The following is a 19,582-nucleotide window of genomic DNA, read 5'->3' as shown; positions in this document are numbered from 1 at the left end:
ACCTGGATACTGCATCCTTTTAAACTTTTTTTTTTTTTAAATCTTTTAAAGCGATGACTGTTTTTACCGTCAAAGCTTTCTGTTTCACATGTTTAACGCTTATAAAAAAGGATTGTATTTATCTTTTCCTTAACCTTACTTGACCGTCTATCCAGGGACAAGTTGTTGGGGAACGTCACCTAAAGTAAAAATTCCCAGACCTTCTTCACCTTTTCTACTTCTTTCTTTGGGAAACTCAGGCATATTCAAGCCAGCAATAGGGAGATATCTCTCCAGGGTCTTAGGTTTTTTTTTTTTTTTCCAGGCATGATACCGGTGGGAATTATGGGAAATAATAAAAATAAACACTTTTAATAGAGAGCAAAACTACTCTAAGAAGCCTAGCTTGAGAAAAAGGAGCAATTTCACATATGGCTGACTAAATATGAGACATACTATAGTGCTGTAAAAACAAATTTGCCCCTTTATAGAGCTCTGGTTCTCATCTCTTGAACAGAATAACTAGTAGAATTATTAAGGCAGTTTTTTAAATGATGATTTCATTAATCAAGGCAAAAGACTATCCAACAACCTGTCTCTATGTTGAAATACTTCATTACTGGTTGCATTACTCTCTCTGGTAACAACTGCAAATAAGTGTTTGTAGAAATTGGAAATGAGTATTGCATTTCTGTGGGGGAACGGAACTGGTGTCATAAATCTGTTCTGTTTAATTGTTTTTGAGCTGGTTGGCCGCTTGCCTCTTCCTGCTCTTATGACCTGTCTAGGGGTCCAGATCATAACGTGAAAGATTATCCACCTTCTGACAAAACTTAAGCAGCCACAGGACGAAACAGAACAGTTCAGGATGATTTATTTAAGGAGTAGATTGGTTTTAGTTCACTACTCCAGTGGACTGAAGCAGTGGGATTTACTTCACTAACCCTCCCTGCTTTAAACAGATGAAAACTATTTCAAACAGAAAAGGCAGCTCATCCCTGCAAGCTCTTTATGTCAGATAGAGTGCAGATTTACAGAGAAAGAACTTGTTTCCTGTTTGGTGGATGTCGATTGTAGCGCCAGCATCTTCTTTTATGCTACGTCGTTCAACAGGTAACTAATTGGCGCCCTGTAGCTCTTTGGGAGATCCACAATTATGAACGCACACCTGCACCATGTTATTTAAAAGATGAGGAAAAAGAAGAACAAACAGCTCACACAAGGCATCTTATGACTGCAGTCATAACACTGATCGGCTCTCTGCTCTGCTCATTTCAGTGAGCAGATGCACCTGCTACTCTCCCAATTAACCTCATTCCTCACAGCAGTAAATTTGCCCATTCAAAGGTGCCTCTCCAGAACATCTGCTTCTAGCCTGCATGAGACTCATTCCAGTGTGCACCGCCCACTGATCTCTATTTATTTACTGGATTGCTGATAGCCCGTTGGTAGTACAAGGTTGAGGTGAAACCACCGACCGCCATATTGGTACTCCCTAGTTAGACCGGTCTCAGTGTAAAAAAATATGTGCACTACAGCATAAAGATAAATGTATCACTTTGAAACACACTTGGTGTTTCATAGAACAAGTAGATTTCTTTGACTTCACATTGCATAGTCATTATAAAGTCAATGAAGTCTATAAATCCTGTAATATAACATATACCGTAATACAAATCCATCAACATGTTTATGGAGCATAATAATAAAAAAAGAGCTAAATTGATGATGTACATGTGATAGACATGTATTGATTACATTGTTATGGTAATTACATATTATATATGATTTTAAGATTTCACATCAAGACTGAATTCCAAGTACATTACTGTTAATGCTATAGTATTTTTATATTTGCAGATTATGCATGAATGATGCATGCACTTTTATGCTGTCTGTGCATTAGCCTTGAAAAATGTCTAACTTGCTTTTTTTCATCAATATAACATGCAATATAATACAGCACATGAGTTTTTCAAATGAGAAATACAACAATCACTACAAAAAAACGACAGCGTCATCCACTTAATAAAGAATTACTACATTGACATTTCACAGTGAATTCAATGGCGTAACTATCGGTAAGCAGAGTATGCAGTTGCTTAGGGGCCCCGTCACTGACATCTGGTAGGCCCCCTACGCAGTTGTGGACTAGGACGTCTCTTTGCAAATGTAATGGTGCGGAAAATTCATCTTAGACCAACCTGATACTAGATCGACTGACCGGACCTTATTTATACCCCAACACATGGCAGATTTCCACATGATGGTGAGCCGTTTAAACACGACACCAATAGCAAAGCAGACAGTGGTACTTTTAATTACTATGTTAATAACTGTGTATAGTTCATTAGAAGGTTGGTAAAAAATATACTCCTATAAAATGTTTCAAACCAAAATAAATCTGTTTTACTTCATGTGGGGCCCACCCAGATAATGTTGCTTATGGGCCTATTGTTGTATCGTTACACCATTGAGTGAATTTCTTTCTCTTTAGTCTGATTACTATTTTTTATTTCAGTGGCTGACTCAGTCAATGTCTTCAAGCCGGTCCCAGATAGCCAGACTAATGTTACGCTACATACCATACTATGGGATACATCAGTGTATATATAGATTTTCTTGGGTAGTTCATCCACTGACTGTGAAATTATCCATGAAGTGTCTTCCCACAGCCCGCAAACTGCTTGTTTTTACAGTCAAATGCTACACATGTAGGGATTTTTACAACGCATCTCTGTGGGAGAGGGGAGTACCAATATGGCGTCCAGTGAATAAACAGAGATCAGTGGCACCGCCGGCCTTCTTGAATACTGGCCCTCAGACTTTTCTTAGTGGATTCTCTCTGGTCCTCTTCTGAACCATTTTTTCTGCTCAAAACCTGTCGCCATTCTATCAGATATTGCATTGTCAGGTTGCAATCAGTCAGTTCAGTCTGTCGCCAGCTGATTCTGTCTCTTTATCTGCATTTTCAAGCCTGCTACCTGTTTCCCTGACTCCATTCATGAACAACAAATCTTTTAAATGCCTACATGTATCCAGCCGAATCATGGTTACTCAGAGGTCCCCATATATCAATTGAATGTTTTTTATGATAGATAGATTGTATAGGGTTGAAACCTGTACTTTGACTGGCCCAAAACAAAAGATGGTGTTAGACAGCATTGGGGTTGATATCAAAGTCACACACTGACAGCCAGATATTCTCCTTCAAATTTTTCTTGGAGAAAGAAGAACTGACTGTTCCCGCGGTTAAAACAATTTACACAACTCCAGAAGTAACAAGGCAGCCCCAACCCGTCACACTATCCATATTCTGTGTTTAAAATGTTTTTAACGCAGACATAACAGGACCAACACAGGTCAGTATTTTTATCTCTCATCAGTGTTTGGAACATTTCACTTAACGTCTTGGGGAGAGTAAGGATATTTTTGGTGATTGTGACACAAACCCTTGTTTTGGTCAGCAATGGTTTTAGCTGAGAAACACTCCCATTAGATACTATTTTAATCGGTTTCTCTTTTTTTACTGTTGTATCATGAACTCTTGATTGACCTCCTGGATGAACCCCTGATGTGATCTTGGATTCATTTGGTAGGCATGTCATTGTTGGTAAGGTTCACTTCCGGTCTTGGTTTTCTTAGTTTGTGGATAATGGCTCTCATTGTTTTTTGCTGGAACATCAAAGTCAGATAGAAATGGTGTTGTAATGGTATTAAAAGGGAAAGAAGTCAATCCAGGCATGTTGTGTTGCCTGTTATTGACCTTTAGCCTATTTCATGTAGGCAGACCAATGTTGTTTAAGAGATCTTTTGATCCTACGTGTGTGGCAGTAATCAGGCCTTGGTTTGGCTGGTGAAACTGAGGTATAGAAAAGGTCTTCAATCACTGTTTTTCACATATGGCCAGTTTGACTTAAATAGCATTTACATAAATCTCAATAAATAGGATCAACTGCATTGTTACACTAAAACACAACAGACTAGTGGACTATGAATATTTCCTGTCATTATTTGGAAACTAGAAACACCTTGAAATATCAAATGGGCTTTTGAAAATATATTCAAGGCATCTAACAATTTTCAGTTTTTATATGGACAACTCATCCTTTGAGATGAGCCGTTATCGACCTAAACTGGCCCTGGCTGCAGAAACCGGTCTGTGATAAGCACTTTGTTCAGAATGGATGCTGCCTCCTCACAGCCAGCTGTGATACAGGTGTTGCAACAAGGGGCCTGAGCAGCCCCCATCTTCAAAGAGATAAAATATAAAAAAGCCAGAGTAAATGGGCATGAGAGAATGTTGAAAGGAGTGAGAGACCGACTTGTTTTGGCAGCAGAAACCTCTAAAAGTGCTGCCAGATTGGGACAGATGTCCTCCGTGTACAGCAGATCCAAGCCTTGTTTCCATACATATACAATTTTTCTTCACCTTTAAATGAGTGAGATGTTCACTTCTGTCACAAAACTTAGATTCCATCTGCCTTTAATCTAGTTTCTCTTTAACTTTTCCCAAGAGCTAAACCACAGCTGGAAATGTGTGTCTGGTTGTACTCTGCAGCTTCTGCTTCTTCTCCCGTCAAGTGAAAAACAGACAGACAGCAGCACAATACTGATCCATTATGGCTGAAAACTTAACAAACAGGACAAGATATGCTGCATGTTTGATTGACAGGTTACCTTTTAGACATCTGGTGCAGAGAAATAAAAGTTTAGCACCTCAGTGTGAGGTGATGTAATATCAGCAAAAAAAGTTCAGCACAGCTGTAATAATCCCTGGTATCCAACATAAGGGCGATAAAGGTGACTGATAGGGCTCAGCATCCTAAACATCTGTTGAATTTCCTGTGCTTCTTTGAGCACAGCAGCATCTGACATCAAAAATAAAATCACCAGGCTTTTTTCATCACATATTTGCTGCAGATGGGGCAATACAGTACCAAGCATTAGCCTTACAACTCCTTCATATATTTTTATGTCACCGCCATCCATCTCATACCGCTTGTCCATCAGGGTAACAGGGGTGAGGGTTTAGGTGCACCATGGGGTCTGGAAGCAGACGTCAATCAAAGTAGTTAGAATGTTTTTGACCTGAGGAAGAACAAACCTTCTTGCTGTGAGGCAACAGCACTAGTACTGCAGCACTTTGTAGACCACCGTGTACAATCAGAAACATCAAAGTATTTTTGAGGTTTTTATGGCACTAGTGGCTAATTTTTTATAGTTGGCTGACAGGAAAGAGGGTGTGAGAGAGGAGGGGAGAGAAATAAACCAAAGGACCACAGACTGGATTCGAACCTGGGTCGACCAAGTCGCACTGAAAAAAAAAAATCTAAATCTAGATAAGTAATTTTTATTCATAAAATAGGTGCATTTGTTCTTGGATTGAAGAGGTAAAAGATACATTTTACCAATGGAACGAGATAATTTACACTTAAAATAAGAACACAAAATTGCATTGTCTTATTTCAAGTGGATTTTATCTAATTATCTCATTTTAAGAGTAAAAATGCTCATTCCATTGGCAAACTATCTCATTTACCAATTCAAGTTAAGGGGAAACATACTTCATTTAAGAAATTTTTTGTTATTTTTAGATTGTTTTTCCACTAAGGCCTCCATACATGGGTTGTGCACGCTAACCACTGTTCCACCAAAGCATGCCCAGGGTTGCTTTTATATGATAAAAGATTGTAAAATACTAATGCTAACAACAATAATAAAATTGTACAGTCCTATATAGTTTGTAAAATAGTTTACCAACAAAACATTTTGTGTTTCAGTCCACCCAGTTTAATTTAATGCCCCTTAATAAAATTCAGGGCAATAAATAGAGTCCAACTGAGTTTGATTTATTATAAGTAAACATGTACTTGTTTGGTTTGTTTACAGAACATAGGTGTGCAAATGGCACACCTAGGAAAGTCATATTGAAGTCAGGTTTTTCCAAGCTTTGAAGAAATCACAGAAGTATATCTTCCAACAGTGGCAAGAGTTTGTAATAAACCAGACAGATTAAGTAAAATTCAGCCAGACACAAAGTAAGTTTAAAAAGATTTATAATCAATCTGCAGCTTATGTGAGTCTGGAGACCTCTGTGGGAAGCCACTAGAAACTATCTGGTGAGAGAACAAGTTTGTGGCTTAATTAGAGGCTTTTCTGCTTTGATCTGAGGGCTTCAATCCAACTAATGTCCTCCTTGCAGTGGTGGATCCTTGTAATGAACAAAGGTGACCGACTTGACCTGTGCATGGAGGTAAGAAGGATTTCAGAAGAATGAACATGACCAAATTCAGAGAGTAAGTAAGAAACATGCACAGGCACACAGAAGGGTAGATCAGCCTATTTATCCAAGAGCTTGGCAAGGACTGTGGGTCAAGGTGTATAAACAGGATTTAATCCAGAGATGAGAGTTTTGGTAGAATTCAGGTGAAGGAGAGCAAAGAGAATCAAAAATGTGTTCTTAAAGTTGTAGGGAATCGGTTGTTCCAATCGTTGCATTTCCGAATTCTCCCAAGTGGCGCAGGACTTTACTTCTATTCTAATATACGTATATTCTAATATGAAAAACAAAAAATTAACATTTTAAAATTGCTGCTTAAAAAATGTACTTGTTTAAAAAAAATTTTAATTAGTTATTTAAGGTTTTCTTTCAGCCATCTTTATCAGTTTTTCTCCTCTCTGTTGTTCCTGTATGCTGAGTGTTCTCTGTTTGTTGTTGTGGCATGCTGCTACGAGGTGGATGCAGAAACTCATCTGATTATAAAACTCTAGATGAGCTTTCCTTTTTATTTTTTAAATAAAGACTTTCATTTTTGCAGCTCTTTATTGCCAAGAAATGTTGTCATTAGAAATCACTCACATTCACAAAAACAGGAACTTTATGCAAACCATTGGGAACCAGTTTGTGCATCATTAGGAGAAATATTTATGTATATACACTTTTTTGTCTTTATTTTCTCAATAAAAGCATAGAAAAAAGTCATCACTTAACATTGCTTGGAAGAGACATGTTCAGCGGTGGTTAGTTGACAAATAACAGGAGGCTTGGTAAAAGTATTACCATGGCAACATAGTGCTGCCTCATGGTGGGTCATTGCTGGGTCCAAACCCCTTTTTTAGGTTAATTAGTGTTTCTACGTTGCTCTAAGGTTTGATGCTGTATGAGCTTGGGTGTTTGAAAGTGACTCTGAGCGGCGACTTGACCAAACTGCACAGCACCTCTCATCTATTAATATGGAGTCAGACACCAGCCTCCTGCAACCCTGAACAGGAACGAAGGGTGAACTAACTTTTAAAGACGTTCAAAACCAATATTTGAAAGTTTGTAACCTCTAACTCAGTGGTCCCCAACCTTTTTTGCACCACGGACCGCTATATGTCAGACAATATATTCACGGACCGGCCGGGGGGAGGGTTATACAGTACGATCAAGTAAAATGATAAAATCAAATACAAACATCATAAAAATAAAACAACAAGCCGGTCCTATCTAGGCGTAATCGGAGAAAATGACAGACCAAGTGTGCTCCTGATGTCCAGTCTGCTCCGTAGCTTTGTTTTGGTCGCTGTAACCGCAGAAAATCCCGCTTCACAAAGATAGGATGTTATAGATACTGTAGGATGAGTCTTGAACTGAATTTACCTGTGTCAAGAGGCACAGACTGATGTAATTGGGAAAGAATACCGCAATTTTTTTCAAAATAAACCATCACTCAGACTCTGATTGTCGATAAATTATATATATATATATATATACTTTTTTCTGTGTGGCCCGGTACCAAATGACCCACGGACCGGTACCGGTCCGCAGCCCGGGGGTTGGGGACCGCTGCTCTAACCGACCCTGTTTGAGTTTCAGCCAGATTAAGCTAAAAAAAAGTGAAAAGCCATGATCTTGCAGAGACGATCTGCTTGTGCAGCCTGGAGAAACAATCCAGACAGGTGGACATAAAACGATGGTTCTTTAAGCAGATGTCAGCCTGATGGAAAAGCTGCCAAATTTGAATAAATTGAGACAAAGACTGATTTTCTTTGGTTATGGTGGTTGAAAGATGTAACTTTCTGTCCACAGTGTGTGAAAACAGTTTGACTCTAATGTGAAGAGTAAATTCTAGCTTTTAGTGATCTAGTCTGAAGATTTTTTGAAATCGTAGTCATCTCTTCATTGCGCTGCTTTCAGCTCTTCTTGTCTGGTTTGAAGGCTGCTGAAGCCTGTTGATGGTTTTCCTTCAAAAACTGAATCATAATCTGTTCTTTCATCTTGCATAAATAGTCATTGGGGTCTGATGCATGAAATTGCAGCTCATCTGCCACATGTGCATTTGTGTATGCTGTGGGAGAGCTGTGTGGATGCTGGCCAATCTCAGCTCATGCGAGGGGGATAAAGAGCTGCCGTCTCTATGGGGGGATTTGACTGACCCATGGGTTTGACATGCAAAGCTGTTTCATAAATGGTTGATCCAACTATTGGCAGGATGAGGTTGAGATTTATAACACACAGGAGGGGGGTGTGCATTTTTCATCCTCAGGGGGGGATCTGGCAAATCTTTTAAAATGTGTTATTTTGTAAATAAGGACTTAATATTATTATTTTATTTGCAGTTTTCACTTTTCTTTTTGTTTTACTTTTCCATTTGCACCCTAGTGCCCCCTATTGATAAACCACCACTAATCTATGTACTAATTAGGTGCATTCTAAGGGTAAATAGTTCCCCTGGATGTTGGAAGTATTAATGTAAAGGTGTAGAAGGCATATGATGCTTAGAAAGTTTTCACTATCTGGTCATTAAATATAAAGGTCATAAGAAGTGCAAAACATTTGATATATGCAGCTACAGCTACCAATAGATCCTCTCTTAAAATGCTGTTTAACAGCACAGCTTGAGTCGGGTGGGTGTCCTTTAGATTCTGATATTATTTAATCAACAAATCAATGTTTGCTGAAACAAAAGTCCTGCTGTGGATTAAACAGGTTGCCCCTTCAGCCTTTCTACAGTCCTATATATAGAGGACCCTCTGAAATTAAATTATAGCAAAAGTATAGAAAGCAGAACTTCATAAAGATTCTTTTAATGTATTTAAAATCCATAATTACAGTATACAATCTAAGTTTGTGACCCTTTTAATGGTCAAAGGGTTGTTTAAAGTCTTCATATAAAATTAAATGCAACATCCACAAATCTGAACAGTTCAGTCAGTAAATAAATCTGCTCACTAGATTAAATTCGTATCATTTCATGCAACTAATGAAAAGAGACGTTAGCCCTCCTCTTCAAGGAAAGACTGCAGGGATTTTAGAGCTTAGAAATAAAATCCTTTTTTCAGAAGAAATAATCCATCTGAAAGTGATTAAACCTTACAGGTTGTTTCTGCTATCATTGCCAGAGACTTAGGAAGATTTCAACATGTAGGAAAACTAGTTGCACAAATCTGCATCCTTTACTTGAGTCTGCAGATCAGAGCACGATGTCATACATTTCTGAAAGCACATTAATAAATTATGATATATTTTTGGTTTTATTGGATGCCCTCAGCTTTTTGTTTAGAATTAGGTTTGATCAAAACAATAATTTAGCTTTAGGATCTAATTTAAAATAAAAAAATCTGCCTGACCCAGATGGAATAAGACGAAAAAGAAGGATGGATGTTTTAAATGCCTAAGAAAATGGAATAAAAAAAAAAGAACATCACCCCAATCTAAAATTATATAATAGAGTAGATGTTTCAATCCAGGGTATTTCTTTGTGTTAATTTTTCATCATAGCAATAAATGTGCTGAGGAGCAAAAACTATCTATTATCTGAAGAATAGAACCTGGAATATAGAGATGTAGGTGCAGTTTTTAAAGCAATAACACATAAAAATGTACATCCTTTTTTATTAATCTTATAAACATTAAATGTTTTCACTGCAGAAAAAACTGCGGCGTGCATTTCTATCATAGAATCTTAGATGTGATCAGTTTTCTAACTTTAAAGTAATAAAAGCTACCAGTAGGGTAAGTAAACTTTAGAAAAAAAAAAAATAATCTGAGAAGATGTATAAGTTTTTTTTTTCTCTACAGGAATTAAACTTTTTTATTTTTTTTATTCTGAATGTTAACTGAACCAATGTAATTCGCATAAAGACCAAGATCAGCTGAAAAATCTTATTAATAAGAAGTTAAAATCTTGTTTATTTGCCATATTTTAGAGTGAGCTTTGTTTTCAAGACAAATAAACACTAGTTAAAACATTTTCTCTTTTAGATAAAAAAAAAATCTAAAAGCAAATTCAATGAAATATATTTTCTCAAAAATATTTTTTGTTGTGTTCAACTTAAGTATGAAATAAAAAAATCAAAGTCTGCAGAGATAGTTGGGGAATAAAATGTTCTATAGCTAAAGAAAGGAATAGACAATTTTGTTAGGGTGATAAAAAGACTGGTTTTTACCTGAACTAAAAACAAAATCAAATTGGTTGAATAAAAGTAAAGCACGATAATAAAATTAAGAAAGGTACAGAAAACGGCATTAAACTGTTTTTCCTTTTGTAGTGCTCTCATTGTCTCTGTAAAGCCTTGAGATGACATATGTAGTGTGATGTGTTGTGAATTGACACTAAATAAAAAAATTATTGGAATTGAATTAAATGACAATGCAGCGGTGTCCTCTTAATATCAGATTAAAGCCACATTAGCAGCTAAATAAAAACATAAAGTACTAGGACCTACGGTACATAATAAAAGAAAAGAAAAAAAATGTAAAGTTGTTAAAAAAAAAAAAAAACATACATTTTTGCTACCTCAAAGTCTTCAGTGAGTTCATGCTAAAGGCAAGTTTATGTTGATAATTTAAAACCTTGCTTAGTAATTTAATTTACACTTAGGGGATTTCTAATAAACCATATCCACAAGCCCTAGGGGTTCTGGAAGGTTCACAAACAGGAAAAGTCCAGTTAAATGAAATCTAGACACTCACCTCTTGGAGCAATTTAGATAATCAAATTAACCGGTTCTTTGACTTTGTGATGAAATTGGATCACCCAAATTTATTTGATCAAGAATATGATTATTTTAACTATCAATACTTGATGTGAGGAAAAAAAACACGAACGTTTTTGAAACAAGTCAAATTATTTTTGTTAATTTCCTTTAACAAACGTTTGTTTTTGTTTTTTTACATATTAAAACAGAAACTTAAATTATGCAACATTTTTTTGGGTTGTTTTTTAGGCATTATATTTCATATAAAAAGGGGAATAAATGCTGTAAGTACATTACTTTCATTTCTGGTCTTATTAAGGATATGTTTACTCTCCTGGCACAAATATCCTTACATCGGTCTGAACATACTCTGGATAAATCCTTAGCTGCATTTGAGTTAAAACCATGGCATATTAAGCTCATAAACTGAATTCTTGCTTTTATTATACACAGGTTGTTGCACGAAATCCAAGTTGCAACTTCTTGCTGGAGGTGGAGAAAGATGAGCTTGACTGTGTGAGGAGGCTGAAGGAGGACGAGGCTGCTGGCAATGCTGAAGGTTGGGATCAATGTAAACATCAGAGTCGTTTTGTTAATTCAAATAGGATAGAAATACCTTTATTTTCCAACAGCGAAGCAATTGTGGTAGTGGGGAAACCAGCTAAACAGGAAAGTTTACAGGTATAAACTGCATAGATTAGATTAAAAATAAATTTCATAAAGTAAAGAAAATAAATGTTTTGTATTGATAACTGTACAGTTGAATAAAAAGTATGCAAACGATTTAGCTGAATTAATAAAAAGATATATGGTAAATACGTTAAAGTGAGTAAATATTTAACTGTACAGGCAGAGTGTCTGGTTAGAATACAGTATCATTACTTTATCATATTATAAGGTTATTGTCACAAGATTAACATGGAAAATGTTTCCCTTAACTTTATAGCAGTGATGGATATGTGTCTGCATACAGTATATGATATTTTACATCTCTGTGCTCATACTTTCTTTTTGACAATCCAGAAATACTCTGTAGAGCTTTTTAAATCAGCATTTTATCTGACAAATGACCTAATTAGGCACCTCATGTTGATCTTTCTTTAGTTTTATGTCAGTCAGCTTGTGGTAGCTTTTATGGATAGAACAGGATTTCGTTGCAGGAATTTCAGATTTTTTTCAACTCGCTCCAAAAGGCACCATCCGTTGCATGGAAGCCATTGAAGCTGTATTGATGTCTGCAGGGGGTTTGTGCTTGTTGCCGTAAAAGGCTGAAATTATCTTTCACAGAGAAAACACTTGCAATACGTGCACAGTGAGAAAGCTGTCTTTCAAGTTCCAAATATCTGTATGTACAGACTTTTTAGATCAGAGCTCTGGAACATATGTAGTGTGCTGGTTACATATCTTTCCTTCTGGTTTCAAAATATATATCAAAAGGAAAAAAGCAACAGCAGAAGTTCATATGGGGTCTTCTTTCAGCAATTTCATTGACTGAAAATGGATTACAAGCAAATCATACCTGAACCTAACTAGATTAGAGATGCAAGAGATTTCCTCTCTGCTCACCAAAACCTAGATGAAAGCAATGCTTATTATATTTCTGCAGCACAGAATTCGGATGGAGACACGTTTCTTTTTATTCTATGCACAGGATGCAGGACACTGTGCAAAAACCATCTGGGGAAAGGGTTATACTCCCATCGCACACCAGATGCTCTTTGGTGGATGTAGTTACATTGTTCATGGGATCTAAGATGTTTGGAAAGAATTTACATGAGTAGAAAATATCAAACAAGTCAGTCTGAGGAATATGAATCACACACACTTCCTCTCAGAAAATGCGCAGTTCATTAACTTCTACTTTAAACTTTAAAAGTCTCTCTGCAAACTTTGCAGCTGATTGTGTAAAGCTTTAATGAAATGGCATTTTGGAAAAGTTTTGTACAGCAGGAAACCTGATAAAAAAACTGTTTAGAAAGAGGTTCAGCCCTGCACTGGAAGCAGAACTCATTTAGTTTCAAGGATTCTCTGAAATAGACGACTGAACTGCACTAAACATCTGAGAGGAAAACCAAACATTTATCACGACTTGCTGGGAGCATTTTAAAAATAAATCAACATCATTGCATTTGAAGAGATATTTTAGAGATATTAATCAGAATGTTAAGCTGAGAATAATAGGATCCAGTGTTCGAGGTAGACAAATTTCTCAAAACCTTTATTGGAAAGAGAAAACGTGAACAGCGTCAGCATCTAAGGTAGGAACCTCTGCAGGAGGAGACAACAGGTTGGTGTCCACATCTTTCTGTAAATGGATGATAACGAATGTGTGAGTCACTAACCTGGTCTTATAGATCAGTCAAAGTCCAGAGGGTAAGGCTTCCAGCCGGTCGGCTGCCAACATGACGCAGTGGGTGCCGCTCAGAGAGTCCCAGACATTGATGGTGGTCGGAGGACAGGCAGGAGATCAGAACTGAGCAGATGAAGGAAGGCAGGATGATCCAGAAGACGATGCAAAAACCGGTTTCTGTGACTTGCTCAGGATTCAGAGCCAGGAGATCAGAGGTACAAAGCGATGCCGAGGGAAATCCAGAACGGTGTCACGAATCCGTTCCAGGTTCAGTTAACAGACAGGCAGAAATCCAGTAGAAGTCTGAGGACAGGTCCACCACTGGCTCGAAGTAATCTGGCACTGATGACCTGTCTGAAGGCTGGTTAAATAGAGACTGAACTTTGTAAAGGATTTAATTAAAAAAAATTGAGGTGTCCCTTCAGAGTGCAGTTAAGATGCAGAGAGAGAGAGCAAAGAGCCTCCCTCACATGTAGTTATGGTTTGTTTATGTGTACTTTGGCCCAACAAAGCTAACAGAAAGAGAAAAATTATTAAAAAAGAGAAAATACATACAAAGTAGAAGAAATGGATTGTGCCTCACCTTTCTAGGTTATATCCAAGTAATGTCTTCCTATGGGCAACGACTTGAAGGCACAAACTAACCCTTGCCCTTATGAGTAGCGCACAGCCTGCCATCACCAGCAGAGAAGCTGACGGTGTGCTGAACAGCATCACGGCCAAGCGGAAAGGCAACACGATTTGAGGGAATGTGAAAATAAGGAAGGGAGGGAATCTTCCGCAGGTTCCAGATTCTAACTTGCCGAGATCTCCCTCCTCTGCTTAGTTTGAGAAATAACGTGTTTACAATTATGCAAGTTTCTCCACATAATCATACCGGTTCTCTGTGATTGTGGTATGAATTTCATAAGTCTGGGAAAATGAAAGTGAAAATAAGGAGGGGAGGGAATCTTCGGCAGGTTCCAAGTTCTAAGTTTAACAAATAAAGTTTCAGAAATGATCAAGGATGGTGTTGATAGCAAAATTGGGACTGTAGCGCATCAACTGAAACGTGCCTCCATACAAGTAAAATCCTATGAATTTAAATTTATCTGTCCACCAAAACTATACATTTTAAGGCATCCATGTATAAGAAATATGAAAAAATTAGGAATATGTTTAAAATTTCCCTTTTCATTCATATTTCAATCCGTTTTCTCATCAATAGACGTGAGTTTTGGGCGATGTGGGCTCCCGCGACAAGGGAGGTAAATCTCGGCAGGAAGGTAATGCTCGGCACAATAGATGAAACCCGGAGGAGAGAATCGAAGGTTTAAAAAATGCATTTTAATTAAGCAATTTAAGACACATGTTAAGATTATTATCTTGAATGAACTGCCAAATTGGATGTAAATGTCTGGCCAATGGTCATAAATGAATTGAATGTTGATATCTGAGTGCAAGGTCCCTCGTGTGACTTGCAGAAAGCCTGTTGTATGATCAATGGTAAATAGCTTAGTTTAATGGACCTGTTAAATAGTTTTAACTCATTCATTGTCAGCACATAGCCTTGGTTACTTTAAATTAGCCAATAAAAGTCATAATGATTTTCTGATTAACAATCTATTTTATAAAAATAAATAAGAATAAAGAATATTTGAAAGGTGAGTAAAATTATTAGATTATATGTAGGCTTATTGGATTTTCAGGCTAATTCTAATGTATTTGAATTTGTTATATATAACTGGGAGGCATAGAGCTGGAAATCAGATAGATGAGTCTGCGTTCGCCAGTATTGCCATACCTATCTGACTGCATTGTGCCAAGTGTAAAGTTTGGTAGAGGGGGGATTAAGGTGTGGGGTGGTTTTTCAAGAGCTGGGCTTGGCCCCTTAGTTCCAGTGAAAGGAACTCTGACTGCTTCAGCAAACCAAGACATTATAAAGAGTTTGTATCTGGCTCCTTCTATTTCTAACATGACTGCACACCCTCTACAAAGCAAGGTTTATAAAGACATGGATTGCAGAGTCTGGTGTGGATGAACTTGACTGGTCCGCTCAAAGTCCTTACTTCAACCTGACAGAACACCTTTGGGATGAATTAGAGCAGAGACTGACATTCAGGCCTTCTTATCCAACATCAGTGTGTGATCTCACAAATTCACTACTGCAAGAATGGTGGAAACATCTTAAACCTTTTGGACAACCGTCCCCCAAAGAGTTGAATCTGTTCCAGCTGCAAAGGATGGACCAAAGTCCTATTAAACCCTCATAAATTAGGAGTGGATATTGCTGAATGTCAGTCAAGACAAGAGAGCGAAAGTAAGACTAAATCTGTAGACTGTACCTCATAAGACAACATTTCTACTCAAATTATGTTTAAATCAGGAAAATTTGTATGATGCCTGTGCAGCCTATGCAAGAAAAACTAAACAGTATTTACTTAACAGTATTTATTTAAGTTCAAATGTTGCAGTATATACCTTAACTGTAAAACATTTCCGACCTTTTTGTCAAATTTATATTTACCCTTCCTTTGTTTTCCGAGCATTGGCTTAAATATGTTTTTTTTTTCTTTTTGAGGTCATTTAATAAAGTAGGTTTTAACAAAAATGAACAACTACAATAAAAGCTACATCTTAGCAGCAACTGAAAAACTATTACTGTATTTCATAATTATTCAAACATAACTTTGTGAAACTGCCATAAAATGTAATCAGTAGATTTATTTTTACAAAGTAAATGCTGCAGAGAATAAGACCCTGCATTGCATTTAATAGATCATTCACAATATCTATTTGCCTGTCCTAGTCAAAGATTACAAAGTTCTTTATATTATAATTAAAAACTAAGTCAGTGCAATTAAAGATAAATTATCGACTAAACAAAGTATTTCATATTTCTAATGTTACTCCAAGAATGATTTAAGATCAGAAAATCACGGGTGCTTCAGGGTCTTTCAGATCTTTTAGGCATGGTTATAGTCAAGACAACTGATTAGGCTTTGGGAATAGATATTTACCATGACCATATAAATATATCACATGCTGCTTGATCATTTAAACAGGAAAAGAAATGAAGTCAAGAGAATTGGCCGAGCACTGAATCTTGTGGTAATCCATAGCTAACTTTTCTTTACAAGGAAAATTTAACATCACCACACATTGTACCAATATGAAGCATTTAATCTAAAAATAGCTCAAAGATCGCCAACATCCTGGATACATATTTAAAGAAGATATATGGAGTATAGTTGTATGTTTCATGAACAAGAAGTCTGTTTGTCAAAGTGACTTCTTGCATTTGGCTTTTTTTTACGAGTTGCAGCTTAAAACCTTAGGTCTTGCCCCTTATGTGTTTCTTTAAAAGGAGGCATACATAGATGGAGTTTTTTTTTTTTATTATTCATGCACCAATGATTTTGGATTGGTGTTCGAGCTGTTTTACCCTGGGGACAAGTGCACTCACACTCTTTCATCTCTCCTTTTACCACATCTACCTTCTCATCCTTTTTATCCATTTGTGTACTGACTTTCTTCTCTCAGTCTAGTCCTATGCTAATTCTGGAAGTGGATGGAATCCAAATTTAGGTCTTCCCACTGAGTGAAACATTTATGTTTATAGTGGTCACAAATAGAATAGCCTCATGCTGCTGCATTAGACGTCTACTGGGAGCTGTCGTGTGGTCAGAATTGATAGGGTGGAACAAACAAGCCCATGTCCTGACCCTCATGAGCTATAGTGTGATATCTACACAAAAAAAATGTCATGAGAGCCACTCAGCCATAAAGAAAACATAGAGCAGCTTAAACTCTGAAATTGATCAAAAGAAAGAAAAAAACATTAAAAAATAACTAGATAGAGAAAAAATGCGGCAACAGATTTTAAAAATCATTTACCAAAAATAAGAGCTATATATATTCAATAAATAGGACAGTTTTTTATTAAGATAATAGTGCTATACCTTTTCACAGAACAAGAATAAAAACATACAGAGTTCAAATGTATGTTTCACATTATTTCTAATGAATAGCGAGAAAATTTTTAGTGGCCAAAATATGAGTCTAATATGAGTCTAATATCTCAGAGGTTTTATTGTTGTTGGGCAACTTTAGACATACAGCCAAAAAATGTCATAAAGACGACAGAGGGACCCAGTATTCAGACGAGATAGACAGTGGGAAGTTTCAAAAAGTTTAATTAACAAAAACAGCAGAGAATGGAATGCAGAACTGCAGACCTGCAGAGACTGCAGGGGGAGGCGGGGCGACCACCCATCACTGACACTCTTGATAGGGAGAAACACAGGTAAGTGACCATGATAATCTGCTGACCAGGGGTTCCAATCAGAACCGGAACAGGCATATCCGGGGTTCCAAAAGTCCACAGAGAGTTCAGGCAGGTTCAGGATTCCAAGACTCCAGCACAGAGTTCAGGCGGACACTTTCGAATGCAGACAAGTAGGCTCGGCAGTTGAGGGGCAGAACAAGACACAACATGAGGACAACCACAGAACTTTAAACTAGCTCCAATCCGCCAAGCTAAAATAGGAACAGGGCGAGCTCAGCAGAGAGAGCCAGAACACAATCAGGAAACACCAAGACACGACAAAAACCCTCTCTAACACTGACCTCCAAGAAAGGGAAGATGAACTCTGGAAATAAGCCATGATCTCCGACTGAAACTCAAACTCAAACAAACATATAATGATCTGGCCCCGATAGCTGGGCTGAACCGTGTATATAAAGCAGAGGGAGGAAGTGGATAAGATGAATGATAATTAGTGAGTGGGGAGGATAGGGCAGGTGAGTAAAATGAGCAAAAAGATCAGCTATCAGGGCTGTGATCATGACAAAGAAGCCTTTCCAGTTACAACCATCCTTTGATGATTCCTAGTGCTGATCTGATTCAGTATTCAACACACTTGTCTCCACCCCATTTACAATCAGCCTCGATCAGATTCACCTGCTTACCTGACTATATACCTGGCTCTCAGATCACTCACTAGTGCCAGATTATTACAAACAACTGTTGAGTTTCTTCCACCACTCCTGCTATCTGTCTGCCTCCCTAAATTCTGACCTGATTCTGCCTCCTGAATCTCTTAGCCTCTCCCCGTAATTATTCAACCTGTCTCTGCTCTCATGGATCTGCCCTTGTGCATTCCCTAGGACCAATGATTAACTGTCAAAAGAGGATTCCTTCAACTCAGCCTGGATGGATTGTGGCATCATCTGATGTTCAACAGTGATGTCACATGCCAATCGACATGCTGAGAAACTCTCAAAGTTTGTTCTCAAACACAGAGAAGGCCAGTGAGCCAGAATTAAATGTTGGAGACACCTCCCTCTGTTTTTGTCTGGACTCTGAACTGTTCAATCTCCTTCCAGAAGTTCTAGTTGCCGACTCTGAATCCCTCCTAACCTGCGGCAGTTTAATATTCAAATAAACTGTTGAAACACCCCTTATTGTTCTTGCTGAATTCTGGGTTTTTCATTTTCTGGTCATTATAATCCTGTCTTCTTCCAGAAGGAAAACAAGATCAAAGTTGTCTGTGGATTCCTCAAGTTTCTAGCTAGCGAACATCAGACAAATCTAGAACTACAGAAGATCCAAATATGAGCTTTAGATTGTTCCCACAATGATGCCTTTTTTATATTTTCCAGTATTATTTAAAGTTACAGTGTGTAATAATTAAAGAGATTTACTGACAAAATGTAATATATCAGACATAAGTTTTCAATTTATTGCCATATACAAACTGAAAGTCTTGGCAACGTATGAGACTTTAGAAACTGCCATTATGCTCAGATGTGACTGAGTTAGGCCTTTATAAAATCTATATCTTACAGACAAAATACTATTTATAAAATAATCTGTTAACAAACCTCTAGAGGTGCATTCACACTTAAAGTGAAATCTGCGAAAACTGCCAGTTTCGCCTGCTTTTGCTTATCTGCCTGGCCAGTAAAAGCAAATCGCTCGGCATTCAAAAAGCTCCTACGTCATTGACTTTACCGGTTATTGGTTTCACCTTAAAATGGCAGAAATGGATTCATGAAGTGACTGGCAGTGCTGCTTTTATTTTTCCTGGGTTCACCAGATTCCTAGAGATGCAACCAATATAGGAAATATCACCACCAGCTCCATAGGCTGTACCTGGAGATGAAGCCATCTTAAAAAAATTATAACCAGGTCTACTCCAGGCTGCCACAGAATGTCTTGGATGTCTAAATACTTCAGAATCATAACTGTACTTTTCTATGCAGATGCTCTGTCTGCTAATGATTTACCCAACTCAGCATGCTGAG

The 19,582-nt window shown here is 37.4% G+C and overlaps 1 protein-coding gene across 1 annotated transcript in view; it reads left to right on the top strand.

The window, feature by feature from the left end:
- LOC107093626 (vasoactive intestinal polypeptide receptor 2-like) overlaps positions 1–19,582 on the top strand; it is an 84,756-nt gene that overhangs the window by 16,909 nt on the left and 48,265 nt on the right. Inside the window, exon 2 of the mRNA XM_015388807.1 lies at positions 11,398–11,503. Within this exon, the coding sequence (XP_015244293.1) occupies positions 11,398–11,503 (106 nt within the window). The remainder of the gene's footprint in view (positions 1–11,397; positions 11,504–19,582) is intronic.

Source organism: Cyprinodon variegatus, unplaced genomic scaffold, assembly GCF_000732505.1.
Source record: "Cyprinodon variegatus isolate N-32 unplaced genomic scaffold, C_variegatus-1.0 Scaffold436, whole genome shotgun sequence".
Classification (NCBI taxonomy): Eukaryota; Metazoa; Chordata; class Actinopteri; order Cyprinodontiformes; family Cyprinodontidae; genus Cyprinodon; species Cyprinodon variegatus.
Note: the sequence above shows the minus strand (reverse complement) of the source record. Positions and strands in the feature narration are given on the sequence as shown.